The 16,134-nt window shown below is 37.9% G+C and overlaps 1 protein-coding gene across 4 annotated transcripts in view; it reads right to left on the reverse strand.

Moving 5' to 3' along the window:
* The window catches only part of lyst (lysosomal trafficking regulator), a 299,712-nt gene that overhangs the window by 118,610 nt on the left and 164,968 nt on the right, over nucleotides 1–16,134 (reverse strand). For all 4 annotated transcript variants that reach the window (XM_039737860.1, XM_039737864.1, XM_039737863.1 and 1 more), the window contains exon 24: nucleotides 6,912–7,578. In XM_039737860.1, the coding sequence (XP_039593794.1) occupies nucleotides 6,912–7,578 (667 nt within the window). The remainder of the gene's footprint in view (nucleotides 1–6,911; nucleotides 7,579–16,134) is intronic.

The following is a 16,134-nucleotide window of genomic DNA, read 5'->3' on the forward strand; positions in this document are numbered from 1 at the left end:
AATAAAAGGCAAAGCCCTCACGCCCTCACTCACTCACTGACTCATCACTAATTCTCCAACTTCCCGTGTAGGTAGAAGGCTGAAATTTGGCAGGCTCATTCCTTACAGCTTACTTACAAAAGTTAAGCTGGTTTCATTTCGAAATTCTACACGTAACGGTCATAACGGTCGATAACGGTCGACAACATCCCCCATGTTGAACTTTCTTATTTATGGCCCCATCTTCACGAAATTTGGTAGTCGGATTCCCTGCGCTAACCGAAACCGATGTACTTACTTATTTTGATGGTATGACGCCACTGTCGGCCGCCATATTGAACTTTCCAACGTCACCAATTGTCAAAGTTCCCGTGTAGGTAGAAGGCTGACCCCATCTTCACGAAATTTGGTAAGTGGCTTCCCTGCGCTAACCAAAACCGATTTACGTTCTTATTTTGGTAGTATGACGCCACTGTCGGCCGCCATATTGAACTTTCCAAACGTCACTAATTCTCCAACTTCCGTGTATGTAGAAGGCTGAAATTTGGCAGGCCCATTCCTTACAGCTTACTTACAAAGGTTAAGCAGGTTTCATTTTGAAATTCTACGCGTAACGGTCATAACGGTCAACAACGTCCGCCATATTGAACTTTCTTATTCATGGCCCCATCTTCACGAAATTTGGTAGGCAGCTTCCCTGCGCTAACCGAAACCAATGTACATACTTATTTTGGTGGTATGACGCCACTGTCAGCCACCATATTGAACTTTCCAACATCACTAATTCTCCAACTTCCCGTGTAGGTAGAAGGGTGAAATTTGGTACTTATTTTGGTGGTATGATGCCACTGTCGGCCGCCATATTGAACTTTTCAACAGTCTTTGTTACTTATGGGCCCATCTTCAAGAAATTTTGTACATGGGTTCCCAACGCTAACTGAATCCTACTTACGTACATATATACGTCCATAGCCTGCACCTCGGTCACCATGTGAGGTGGCGTTGGGTCCCCCATCCCAACGCCTCCCACATTGTTGGCTGCCAGCCTATATAAGACTGTCCTTGCTCCGGTCTCTATATTCCCTTCCTTGCTTCGCCACAGGATTGACGTCTCCCTACTGATAACTACAGCCTTTTTGTTTAATCCACGGCTTCTCCTGTTTTATTGTTTGTTTATTACAATTACAGTTATTGTATAGGTATTTTACACTTACTTTACATTGCTCAGGTACCCATTTCCTTTATCATTCCAACCCCCATTACCATGTCTATCGAGATGATCACTATCGATCAAAGAACTGTTACTTACCGAGTGGTTTCCATGCCCGGAGATGGCACCTGCCTTTTCCATTTTCTTTGTTACATATTGCACGGCCATATCAGGCTCACTCTTGATATCCGGAGGAACACTGTGTCTTATGCATTGAATGAATGAGACAGGTTCAAGGTGTGGACTGATGACGGTACAGGAGGTAATTATACTACAATGGAGCACTATAAGAGTGAAATGCTTAAGCCCTTCACCTATGGTTCTGCATGTGAGTTTATGGCTGCCGCTGAATTGTTCGGTTGTCGCTTTCAAGTGTACCGAAATGGCCAAATATTTTACACCTTTTGACAACCGCCAATGCCTCTTAAACATCTTAGATTCACAGGTGACGATTTCAGTAGTGGACACTTTGATGTTTATGAATGTTTAAACTCTCAAAAGCTGGATGTGATTTTATCGATGAAACCGGTTGTGTGCTTACAACGCTTGACAGATGCCAAATGTCACTTCAACACAACAAATCCTGCAAATACTGTCGTAATTGAAACAAACCATGAAACTCAAACCGATTATGACAGCAGAAATCCAAGCTGTGAGATTTGAGACAACATTACTGTTCACATGGCCAACTGTAAGTTACATGCTCAAGAGTAAGCTCAGCGCACAGCTTGGTCATATTACAACAGGAGGGCCGAACTGACAACATGGTATACAAAGAGATCCTTAACAAATAATTATTGGCATATTTTCCTTCAGTTTAAAAAGGTTTAATTTTCTTCTTAATAAAAATTTTAATGCAGTACTTCACCGCTGCGAAGCGCGGGTATTTTGCTAGTGGAATATAAAAAGATCCTTGAATTTCTTATTTGTGTGGATCAGAACACAGTAGTTAGCTATTATATTTAATTATGCCACTTGGGGGGAACAACTATCTTATTTTTCAAAGAGTTTGCTTGCTTGCTAGAGGTATCACTGCAGTGACAGTTTAAGCAAACATGCAGAATGCAATCAACAGAGTTGACGTTACACATAATGCAGTAAGTTTTACTCTGGATGTTAGTACTGATGTTTAAATTTTTGCATCACAGAGCGAGGTTTGATTGCTAGACCAGTCAGTGTCTATATAGAGTTTGTATGTTCTCACGTGTATACTGACTGTATACTTAGTGGATGCAACTGAGGAAGAACGTCTGTTTTACAAGTGGATATTAGAATTGTGTTATTAAGCCTTCTTAACTGCCAAAATATGTTGATTCCTACATGGGTTGTTAAATTACATCCACCCAGTTCTCTCCATCAGACAGCTGCCCAGGTTTTACATGTTGCTTATTAAGTGAATGACTAGATATGTTGCTATAACAGATGCTCAGTATTTTATATACTGTATACATCTACTTGCTAGGATTAGTTAGGAAAATACCTAAACTACTGCATAAAATGTGACTCTTATACAAATGCAGTAAATACATAAAAAACTTTTAAACTTAGTTATTACTGTTATTAACACAGTTCAAGCAGTGACTTTGTTTATGAAAAAAAAATTCAGAATTGCCTGAAAAAAAATACAGTATCAAAGATTGGAAATGGGCAGATGATATGCAGTCAACATGAGCAAATAACAGAAATATAGTGTGTTTGTGGAGACTGTACTGTACTTCTCAAAAAGGATATCACAAAAATAAAAATGAAGGGGTTTTTGAAATTAAAGAACCATTTTCATAAGACTTTTTGCAAGATAAAATAACAAATGACACAAGAGCATGCTACCTATTTGATTCTAACATTTTTATTACACTGGAAGCCTTGAACTGTCACATGAGTTTTATTATGTAAAATTTTACTTTCTATAATAAGCTGACAGGTACAACATGAATAAGATGCAGTTTCACAACTATAAAGAAAACTGTGAGTTTATACTTGCAAATCAGTGTCCGTGTGAACATTTGTGGCGAGTAAACCAAAATAATAAAATTTGACAAAAACTTTAAAGTTAACAGCTGAAAATCTAAAACTAAATAAATATTAAAACAAGAACATGGTGAAAAAATAAAACTTAATGAGAACTGGAAAAGAAACACTAAATAAAAACAAACTAAAAAATATATTTTTAAACTAGAAGAACACTGCTTTCTAGTAAAGGTCCCCCCTCATTAATTTTAAATATGAAACTGACTGCCTTACAAAACCACATGTGATTCATCCACCCATTCAGACCTGCTTTTGTCATTTGTTGTGTTATAAGTTCATAGAGCTTATACCAGGAACGAAGAGTGCAACTTACTTAACAAACCAATCACTGGTGCAACATCATGGTTTCAAAAGAAACATTCACAGATATACTGTACCTTATGACATCAATTTTAGTACTTTAGTTAAGTAGCATGCAAATATTTGTAGGGAACATATACGGAAAGAAAATCATAATGGAGAAAATCCACATTGTGAAAGGATAAGTCATAGCACTAGATAACATCAAACATTAATTCACCTTAAACAAATTTACCTGCAATATTACCCATAATGGGTTCTAACATTAAAATCAAAGAGGCACAACCAGTAATCTACTTAATACTTGTGACGCATTGGTGATGACCTTCTTTATTAATTGCTTATGTCGAGTTCTTTAAAAATGTCTGTATTCTGAAAGGACTACTGTTGTGAAGGAACTTCCCTTAATATGAAAAGAAAAACACTTTACATTATTCAGTGATTAATCCACTGAACCCAATGGCTTTGTTTGCCATATTACACTACTAGCAAAATACCCGCGCTTCGCAGCGGTTAAGTACTGCATTCAAATTTTTATTAAGAAGAAAATTAAACCTTTTTAAACTGTGGGACAATATGCCAATAATTATTTGTTAAGGATCTCTTTGTATACCATGTTGTCAGTTCGGCCCTCCGGTTGTAACATGACCAAGCTGTGCGCTGAGCTTACTCTTGAGCATGTAACTTACAGCTGGCCATGTGAACAGTAATGTTGTCTCAAATCTCACAGCTTGGATTTCTGCTGTCATAATCGGTTTGAGTTTCATGGTTTGTTTCAATTACGACAGTATTTGCAGGATTTGTTGTGTTGAAGTGACATTTGGCATCTGTCAAGTGTTGTAAGCACACAACCGGTTTCATCGATAAAATCACATCCAGTTTTTGAGAGTTTAAACATTCATAAACATCAAAGTGTCCACTACTGAAATCGTCACCTGTGAATCTAAGATGTTTAAGAGGCATTGGCGGTTGTCGAAAGGTGAAAAATATTTGGCCATTTCGGTACACTTGAAAGCGACAACCGAACAATTCAGCGGCAGCCATCAACTCACATGCAGAACCATAGGTGAAGGGCTTAAGCATTTCACTCTTCTAGTGCTCCTGTGTAGTATAATTATCTCCTGTACCGTCATCAGTCCACACCTTGAACCTGTCCCAGTCATTCAATACATAAGACAGAATGTTCCTCCGGATATCAAGAGTGAGCCTGATATTGCCGTGCAATATGTAACAAAGAGAATGGAAAAGGTAGGTGGTATCTCCAGGCACGGAAACCACTCGGTAAGTGACAGTTCTTTGATCGATAGAATTTCTTGAAGATGGGCCCATAAGTAACAAAGACTGTTGGAAAGTTCAATATGGCGGCCGACAGTGGCATCATACTACCGAAATAAGTACGTACATTGGTTTCAGTTAGTGGAGGGAAGCCGCCTACCAAATTTCGAGAAGATGGGGCCATAAATAAGAAAGTTCAACATGGCGGACGTTGTTGACCGTTATGACCGTTACGCGGACAATTTCGAAATGAAACCTGCTTAATTGTTGTAAGTAAGCTGTAAGGAATGAGCCTGCCAAATTTCAGCCTTCTACCTACACGGGCAGTTGGAGAATTAGTGACGTTTGGAAAATTCAATATGGCGGCCGACAATGGCGTCATACCACCGAAATAAGTACGTACATTGGTTTTGGTTAGTGCAGGGAAGCCGCCTACCAAATTTCGTGAAGATGGGGTCAGCCTTCTACCTACACGGTAAGTTTGAAAATTGGTGACATTGGAAAATTCAATATGGCGGCCGACAATGGCGTCATACCACCGAAATAAGTACGTACATCGGTTTTGGTTAGCGTAGGGAAGCCGCCTACCAAATTTCGTAAAGATGGGGCCATAAATAAGAAAGTTCAACATGGCGGACGTTGTCGACTGTTATGACCGTTACGTGTAGAATTTCGAAATGAAACCTGCTTAACTTTTGTAAGTAAGCTGTAAGGAATGAGCCTGCCAAATTTCAGCCTTCTACCTACACGGGAACTTGGAGAATTAGTGATAAGTGAGTCAGTGAGGGCTTTGCCTTTTATTAGTATAGATTTTAAATTTCATTCATCTCTTGACTCAAAGTGTGAGAATTGGTGTTTATAAGTGACAGAAGAACAAAATTTTAATTAATTTTATGTGTGTGGATATTTTTGTACATTTCAAATATGTGCTGTTAATTTTAGCTTCATGCTGCATTAAATCAAGTTGCCGCAATATGGCTTGTTTCTGAAAGAAAAAAAAAATCAGTATGTGCTAATAGCTCCTAAGTCAAGAGCAGATAGTAATCACAAGCTGACTTGCAGTCTGTAGAGATGCCGTGGTTAAAGATCATTGCCAAATCCAACAATTTGGAAATCTCTACTGAAGTCAATAACAGTGGACATTAGAAATCAGAGCAAATTTTGATGAGAATAGAATATTCAGACAAACAAAGTTGGCCAATCCTATTCCCCTAATGTCTTCAAAATATTATCAAATTGAGTTTTGGAAATACTCAAAGTTCCACTATCTACCACACTTACTTGGTCATTTTCAATCTATAGTAGTCTGTATTCAAAAAATAAAAATAAAAACTTTAATACCCTTAACAACTTTCCATCAGTGTCCCTGTGTTCTTGTTGAAGAGCCCTTTATAATGTAACAGCTTATTTCATATCACTTATTAATCTCCCATTTATTCAAACTGAAAAAGTTCAACTACTGTACTTCAATTTATCCTTATAACTCATACCTAAAAATCCTGGAATCTGCCTAGCCACTCATTTACTGACTTTTTCCAGCATTTCTCTATGTGTTTTCTGTAATATGGAGACCAAAACTACATGCAGCGCTTCAGATGAGGCCTTGCCAGTGTATTACATAGCTTAAGAACAACTTTCTTTGACTTGTACTTCACATCTCATGGTAAGTAACCTAACATTCTACTTGTCTTTTCACACATTATCTGCCCATCTCACCTAGTTTGGTATCATCTTCAAATATAATCGGCTTGTTACATGTACGTTATCCACATTGTTTATGTATCTTAATGCCCCACTTTTAACATTGCTGAATTCTGGGAAGATTCCTCAAACCTTACACCCTTTGCTTCCTATGTTTAAACCAATTATTGTGCTTATCTGCATCTTCAGTCTGATGGCAAGCCTCTCATTTGGGACCTTAACAAAATGGGGGATGTCATCTAAGGCCTGAAACTGGTATCAATACCAAATTAAAAATTTTAATACCAATCCAACACTATTGGGCTCATAACTGAAAATTTGCATTGTGAAAATAAACTGGATTGAAAATTGAAAGATGATGATCTAGTATAATTTGTCATCCAGTATATAAATAATCTAACAAATGACCAAAACATACCTGTCGTTATTGGGATCAGATGCACTATATGAACGTTCATATGCAGGAGAAATGGTATAATTTTCCCAGTCTTCAGGTAGCATATTCCGATCTGCCATGCTAGGCCACCGACAAATGGCAAGGTTTCCATTTTGGGCTGGAAAGGCCAAACCCAGACTAGCAAAATTACTTTGGCTTCTTTGAAAAGACTGAATGCCCTTCAGGCTATCTGGACGCTTGATATTCTCATCAACTACTGAATCAGCTTTATCCTCCGAGTCCTGGTCAGCAAAGCAGACTTCTTCATTCCCAAATGCTACACCTGTGCTTCCCTGGATGTCAGGTGCCTCAACTGTTGATGGATATAATTCAGATTTATCAGTGTTCCCTAATTGAGAAAGTTCCTCAAAACTACACACAGTTTTAGCAGATTCACAGCTGCTGACAAGTGAGTCATCACAGATTCTTTTAAGTGTTTCAGTGCTTCCATTGTTTCCCATTTCTTGCCGAGTGCTTGAAGATTCAGACTCGCTCTCATTTTCAGCTATGTCAGTTAGCTCTTCAAGGCTCCTCTCAACATAAACAGTAGGAATCTGGGGAGAAGATCTATAAGAATCTGAAAAAGGCTGTGTTTCAGTTTCTAGAAAAGGACTTGGTTGTTGCTCCACAGCAAATGGAAACAGGCTACCTATTTAAGGAAGAAAAATTTGGAGAAAGAAAATAAACTATATAATAAACTCTACATTTTGCTTCATAACATTTGTTACAGCCTGAAACATACTTGTAATAACTACTACTCACATAATTGTTTGTTTTTCTTTACTTTTCTCTCCATTTTGGGTATAAAGTACTGTATTTTATTATATAAAAAACAATATACATACACACTGTATATACGTGTGTGTGTGTACACTGTAAATTTTGTTTTTATATAATAACATACAGTACTGTAAGATTAACATATTCTCACTGACCAATCACTTTTGCTTTAAAAAAGTTGTTTAACACTGAAACAACACAAACCTTGTAAAATTCCTGAGTTGGCAATGTCTTTACTGAACTACAGTTAGGGAAGAGAAAAGAGTCTCTACCAACTGGTGAAATACTAAACATACCAATGTGTTTTTGTATTTATTCTATACTAGAGGGCACGGCCCCCTGCTCGCTTTACTCGCCCACCCCCGGGTTTGGTTATCCGGATATACAATTTAAAGAGATTGTTATTTTCATGGGAATTGTTGCATACTCTTTTGATTCCATGTTGCATTGCTTCTCTCTGATAATAAATATACACCTGACCGAATTGTGGTTTCTTCAAAATTAAACTTGTTGTAACTTTAATTGTTGCGGGACCTCAGATTCTCATAGCATATGGTCCATTATTGTGTAAATCTTCATTTTGAGCAATGAATGATGTGAATGTGAAAAGATTACTGTAGACTCTGATTTTCTGCCTGTAGTGTTTGTGAGTTTCTTTTTTTTAATTTTATTGAAATCACACAACATTCCATACAAATAGATCAATTTTACAAGAAAAGGATTGGAAACAAATCAACCCCCACTCCTGGGAAAGACAGCATGGGCAGCAGAATAAAACTTAAACCAAGTAAAAATAAGTAAATAGATAAATTAATAAGTAAAAAAAGATAAATGGAACTTGATTGCAGCGTTCACAGGTTGGATCTTGCCCTGGAAACATTTTGGACAATTTTAAGCGAGACAGATGTGCTCAATATATAATTTTGAGTTGAATAATTGTATGCTTTGCGCATATGGAGCTCAAGTGAATTCTCTGCATTGCTACCTTCCACTCCTTTTCTGACATGTTGAGGAAGAGATCCTTTTCCCATTGTCCTCTTGGATCTTTGAAAGGGAGGGACTGTAAAATGGTTTTATATATTGCAGAGATGCTGTCCAAGTCCTTGAAACTGATCAATATGTTTTCCAGCATAAAGGGAGGTGGGATGTGAGGAAAATTGGGCAGGTTCTGTTTAACAAAGTTTCTAATTTGAAGATAGTGAAAGTAATGTGTTGCTGGAAAGTTACATTTAGAATGTAATTGTTCATAGGATGCAAAGACGTTTGTCAATATACAGATCTCTAAGTGATCGCAAATTTTTTTCAGATATTATAAACTGCATATGTTTGCGAGGGTTGAAAAAGGTGGTTCTTGTGCAGTGGTGCCACAGATAAAAGATTCTCTATCTTAAAATGCTTCCTATGTTCCATATTCTGAGTGTGGGAAGCACAATTGGGTTATTAGTATATTGGCGGTAATTTCCATTTATTGGGGCGCAAAGCAAGGAATATAAAGAGGAACTGCAGGATTTTATTTCTATTGCAGACCAAGCCTGTGTATGTTCATCTGTTTGCGTCCAGGTTTTTATAGTTTGTATGTTTGCTGACCACTAGTAAAACTGAAAGTAAGGTAGAGCCATGCCACCTTCTGCCTTTGGCAGGTTGCTCTTTGGATATGTGGATGTTTTGAATTCCAAATAAAAGAGGTTATAGATGAACCTAATTTCTTAAAGAATGATTTATTGAGGTATATTGGAATATTTTGAAATGAAAAGAGAAGTTTATGGAGGATATTCATCTTAATAATGTTAATTCTTCCAGCTAAAGTGAGATGAAGGGTTGACCATCTATGCAAGTCTTAATTGATTTTTTCCATACAGGCAGCGAAATTTTGTTGATAAAGAACTTTATGTTTACTTGTGATGTTTACCCCTAGATATTTAAACTGATCTGCGATGATAAAAGGGAAGGTGTCCAATCTAATATTGAGAATTCACTGGAAAGAGCACACTTTTAGTCAAATTAATTCTGAAACTAGCAATCTTTTGAAATTCTGTTAGTGCTGTTAGGACTGCAGGCACAGTATTTTGTGGGTCTGGTATATAAAGTACCATATTACATCTGCATATAGAGAAGTCCTTCTCTGATAATCCGCTTTATCTCATAAGCATTTCGACAGTGAGCTGCCAGTGGTGATTGCAAAAAGTTGTGGTGACATGGGGCATCCTTGTCTGGTACCACGTTCTAGTTTAAAGTAGTCTGAATTAATGTTGTTAATACAAACTGAAGCTTCTGCATTGGTATACAGCAGTTTGATCCATACACAAATGTTCGGGCCAAACCCAAAGTTCTCCAATGTAGTGAAAAGGTTGTTCCATTCAATCATATCAAATGCTTTTTCTGCATCCAAGGATAATAAAATCTCTGGGAAGTTTGACTTTGCTGGCGAGTATATTACATTAAACAGGCGTTAAAGATTGGACGCTAAATGTTGGCCTTTAATAAATCCAGTTTGATCTTGTGATATTACTGAAGGCAGCACTTTCTTCATCCTTCTAGCTAGGGCTTTGGAGAGTATCTTAACATCATTATTCAGAAGTGAAACTGGTCTGTATGATGCACATTGTAATACGTCCTTATTTTGTTTAGGAAAGATGGTGATTAATGCTTGACGAAAACTTTGAGGTAGAATTTTATTGTCTCTAGCTTCTGTGAATGTTTTTAATAGGAGGGGAGCTAGCCGAGTGCAGAACTTCTTATAAAATTCGTCAGGGTTTCCATCGGGGCCTGCTGCTTTCCCACTCTGAAGTCACTTTATAGCAGCTAATAATTCTGATAGTGCCAACAGTTTATCCAATTCCTCTGCACTAAGAGATATGTATTTGTGGTATCTCTAATGCATCCAGAAATGCATTAGATTGTGTCTTGTCTTCTTTAAACTCAGTAGAATATAAGGATTTATAGTAGTCTCTAAATGCGTGCATTCTATTTTTATGATCAATGATTATGTCTCTGTTTGTGTTGGTAATTGCTGGGATTGCATTGTAAACTTCTTGCTTATGGATTTGTTGAGCTAAAAGCTTATTAGCTTTCTCTCCATGTTCACAGTAATGATGTCTTGATTTAAAAATGAGTTGTTCAGTTTCTTTAGATGTCAAGAAGTTGAGTTCTAAATGCAGAGCCTGCCTTTTCCTATGTAGAGCCTCACTTGGACACCTGGCATGTTCCTGGTCTATTCTAGTAATTTCACTGGTTAGCTTTGATACCTGCTTGGTTTCCAATTTATTTCTATGGGAAAGCTATGAGATAATCTGTTCTATTAAGAAGGCCTTCAGAGTTTCTTAGAGTATTCCTGCAGAGACCTCTGTGGATATATTTGTCTCTAGAAAAAAACTGATTTGTTTTGATATAAATTCTGTAAAGTTCTCGTTTCCTAATAAATGTGGGTTAAGACGCCATCTGTGAGATGAAAATGTGGGGCATAATGATTTTATCTCCAAGTTCAAAGGGGCATGGTCGGAAATAACAATAGTGTCGTACTTCCAGGATTTAATCGTAAGCAAGAAATGGGTATCTACAAAAAAAGAAAAAATTCTTGAGTGAGTGGAAGGAATATGTTCTTGAGTTTGGGTTTAGAAATCTCCAGGGGTCTGATAAGTTGTGGTCAGTTACAAACTGTGTAATTGTCTTTGCAGTGTTAGATGTCATCACCCCTGTGACAGGAGACCTATCTAGTTCTGGATTTAAAACACAATTAAAATCCCCAGCCATTATAATTTTATGAGTGTTCACATTGCGAAGGGATGCAAATACAGTAGACTCCCGCAAAGTCGCGGTTCAAAGTTTGCGGCTTCAGTCATTCACGGATTTTTCCTTGGAACCTAACTAATAATTGTTAGTGGAAATTGCAAATATCCTCCGCAATTTTTATGGCTTTTTTCATGGCAATACTGTACTGTAGAGAGAACAGGAAGCAACTGCAGAGAAAACCGTGGCTTGGGATGGTGAAAGTAGCCAAAAGAATTTGAAACTGCAAATCCCAGCAGTCCCTGCAGTTGCTCTGATTGGTCTTTTGCTGAGGGTGCTGGAGCTGTTGAGGTCAAAAGATGTCAGTGTGGCTTTTAAAAAGGGGGCCGGTGACCAAAAGAAAAAAAAAGTTTTTGTAATTTGTGTTTCAAGTTCCTGTCTGTCTGCCTTCTGTTAGGTTACCTGTACTTATTTATTTTGTCCTGGGTTGTTTTGTGCATCTGGATTGCCTGCCGTCTGCCTGTGTACATGAGGACTGTAAGTGGATTCATGGCGATCCTGCAAAAAAAGGAGCGCTCCTGAACCCGTCCACCCGTCTTCACCATTTCAGGAACTACCGGTAGGACTATCTTTACATTCCCATTCAACATGCGGATCTCTGGACTATCTGTTTTCATCATTACATTTCATCCGTTGCTGTTTATCATGAACTTTTTTGTGATTTACTGTGTGTGTTTTGTTTGTGCTTTGTTGTATTTAATGTGTAATTGCTGTAAGGGGAACAGGGGCGGTATTGTTGTTTTATTTCATTTGTTTTCATTACATTCTTTATTTGCTGTTTGATTACTGGTTTGCTTTGTTTTTGTCTCTGTTTGTGAGTGCTTGCTGGTCAGGTCAAGGCTGGATGCATCCCTGGACTCTCCACCACAAAAATAAATAAATCACGGTCTTCTCGATGGTGTGAATCTTAGTGGCACCGGACCGCTACAGCGTTATTAATTTCTCCTTGCTGCTGACTGACTGTGATGCATCTCCATCTGAGTGTTCTTGTGTTTTACCGTTTTGTTCCTCTTACCCCTTAAGCCGCCATAACCAGCTATACAGTAGTCATTTCCCTATACCATTTACGAGCATGCAGGACCTGATCAGTCAGTGCCGTACATTCGTTGAGCAGCCAACTCATGACCACTGCCAGCCCCTTGTGAGCAGGAGGGCTGAACGCACCCCTAGAAGAGACAGACGCTCCTCAACAACCCCCTCTTACAAAACGCTGATAGATTACCTTCACATTGCTCCCTTACCTGCTGGGCTTACTTGTGGCTGCTGTGTCGTGTGATATGCTTCTCATGCTATGCTTACTTAAAAGCCTGAACAGCACCTGTCCTTTTTGGCTGATTGCATTGTTTCTCTCTCCTTCCCCAGACATTCTCTGCTTCTATTGGGGGTTGTGCTCCACTATGATGTTTGTCTATTCTTTAATTGATAACTACCTGCATACTGACCTCCTTTCACTTCTGAAAGAGACATGTTTGTTTGAAGTGTTTGAATAAAGTTCCTGTCTCTACAATCTCCTGTGTTTCTGTGAAATTCTTTTTTTCCCTCAACACAGCTAGGTGAGGTCTACACACTGATTCAAGCCTAAGAGTCCTGTTCTTCCTAAGCCCCCATGATTTTCATGATCACACCTGTGTGTAAAAATTATTTTCTGATTTTTTATATATTTTCATGCCAGCAGGTGGCAAAATTCTGTCTATAAATTTTACGTGCCTGAGATGGAATCAGCAATCAATATGACTGGCAGAAAATAAAGCCCAGTATGGGAAATTTTTGAATGCAACATTGAAGGCATTAATCTTAAGCATATTGTCTTGAAACAGGATATGTTTTGCTGTAGATACTTAGAGAAAAAACCCTCAAACCTTAAAATTGACCTAAATTTCATTACAAATTGAGAAGAAAAGAAGGAAAAGATGAAAAGTGTCAACAGTCCGCACACATTTGTTCAGCATATTTTAAAAATGATAAAATTGTCCATATTCAGTATCTGGTTTTGATTATGCTTGTTTATATCAGACAAAAACAAAACCAGATAGTAAACTATGTAGTGTACTAAGCTTCCACTAACATTAAAGTAATATTATATCCAAATCCATTAAGTGTAGAGTTCTGTCTGATTGTGCCACAAAACTAAACTCCATAGCAGCTCTTTAACCATACCATAATTACTAAAGCTAACACTGAAAGTAACATATATAAAAATAAGATAGAAATGTCTTTGTGAAATAAAAACTAAATTACAACTAAAAACGTATGATAAAGAACAACTAAAACTAAACTGAATTTCCAAGTTAAGGACAGAAACAAATATAAAAATAAAAACTAAAATAAAAGCCTTGATCTCTACCACTTCTCTCACTCTACTGTATACACACACACACACACACACACACACACACACACACACACACACACACACACACACACACACACAGAGTCATGCACCAACTTGTGGCTTCATTTGGGAGCAGTCACCATGGACAAAGGTTCACACAGCAAAGGAAAAAAGTGTGCCCTAAAATGCAAGCAGAAACATCCACTTAAACCTGCAACAGAAACAAAAGCAACACATCCACACAACACCAGACATCACATTTAAAAACGTGGAATTGCAAACCTACTTATCTTTGCCAAGATACATGATAACTCTAAATAGCAAGTAAACAGTAATTATCCTGTCTGTTATATATTTGTCTGTCTAGTTTGTCTGTGCCCTGTCTTACACAACGTATATACAGTTATCATGTTTTTATATTCCTAGTGTTTATCAATAAATTGCATTAGTCTGTTTCTTTAAAATGTGTGTATTTCAGTTACCTTGATATGAGTTTAATGGCATTATTATTTAATTAACACTGTGTCTTTTGTTTTGCAAATATATCCCATCCCCACCAACGACGGAGCTGAGTCAGCCACAAAACTCTCAGAGCTCAGGTCTCTTTATCTGGCAGTGAGGTGCCTGGAGTTGTATAGGGTAAATAATACATCATTATTTGGAATACATAAAGTTAGGTCCATAAATATTTGGACAGAGACAACTTTTTTCTAATTTTGGTTCTGTACATTACCACAATGAATTTTAAATGAAACAACTCAGATGCAGTTGAAGTGCAGACTTTCAGCTTTAATTCAGTGGGTTGAACAAAAAGATTGCATAAAAATGTGAGGCAACTAAAGCATTTTTAACACAATCCCTTTATTTCAGGGGCTCAAAAGTAATTGGACAAATTAAATAACTGGAAATAAAATTTTCATTTCTAATACTTGGTTGAAAACCCTTTGCTGGCAATGACAGCCTGAAGTCTTGAACTCATGGACATCACCAGATGCTGGGTTTCCTCCTTTTTAATGCTCTGCCAGGCTTTTACTGCAACAGCTTTCAGTTGCTGTTTGTTTGTGGGCCTTTCTGTCTGAAGTTTAGTCATCAACAAGTGAAATTCATGCTCAATTGGGTTAAGATCACGTGACTGACTTGGCCATTCAACAATTTTCCACTTCTTTGCTTTAATAAACTCCTGGGTTGCTTTGGCTGTATGTTTTGGGTCATTGTCCATCTGTATCATGAAACACCACCGAATCAATTTGACTGCATTTAGCTGGATTTGAGCAGACAGTATGTCTCTGAACACCTCAGAATTAATTCGGCTGCTTCTGTCCTGTGTCACATCATCAATAAATACTAGTGTCCCAGTTCCACTGGCAGCCATCCACGCCCAAGCCATCACACTGCCTCCACCGTGTTTTACAGATGATGTGGTATGCTTTGGATAATGAGCTGTTTCAAGCCTTCTCCATACTTTTTTCCTGCCTTCATTCTGGTAGAGGTTGATCTTGGTTTCATCTGTCCAAAAGAATGTTTTTCCAGAACTGTGCTGGCTTTTTGAGATGTTTTTTTAGCCTTTCTATTCTTGAGGCTTATGACTGGCATGCACCTTGCAGTGCACCCTCTGTATTTACTTTCATGCAGTCTTCTCTTTATGGTAGACTTGGATATCGATATGCCTACCCCCTGGAGAGTGTTGTTCACTTGGTTGGCTGTTGTGAAGGGGTTTATCTTCACCATGGAAATGATTCTGCGATCATCCACCACTGTTGTCTTCCGTGGATCTCCAGGTCTTTTGCGTTGCTGAGTTCACCAGTGCTTGCTTTCTTTCTCAGGATGTACCAAACTGTAGATTTTGCCACTCGTAATATTGTAGCAATTTCTCGAATGGGTTTTTTCTGTTTTCGCAGCTTAAGGATGGCTTCTTTCACCTGCATGGAGAGCTCCTTTGACCGCATGTTGTCTGTTCACAGCAAAATCTTCCACATGCAAACACCACACCTCAAATCAACTCCAGGCCTTTTATCTGCTTAATTGATAATGGCGTAACGACGGACTTGCCCACACCTGCCCATGAAATAGCCTTTGAGTCAATTGTCCAATTACTTTTGAGTCCCTGAAATGAAGGAATTGTGTTAAAAAAATGCTTTAGTTGCCTCACATTTTTATGTAATCTTTTTGTTCAACCCACTGAATTAAAGCTGAAAGTCTGCACTTCAACTGCATCTGAGTTGTTTCATTTAAAATTCATTGTGGTAATGTACAGAACCAAAATTAGAAAAAAGTTGTCTCTGTCCAAATATTTATGGACCTAACTGT

The sequence above is a fragment of the Polypterus senegalus genome, chromosome 16, assembly GCF_016835505.1.
Source record: "Polypterus senegalus isolate Bchr_013 chromosome 16, ASM1683550v1, whole genome shotgun sequence".
Classification (NCBI taxonomy): domain Eukaryota; kingdom Metazoa; phylum Chordata; class Cladistia; order Polypteriformes; family Polypteridae; genus Polypterus; species Polypterus senegalus.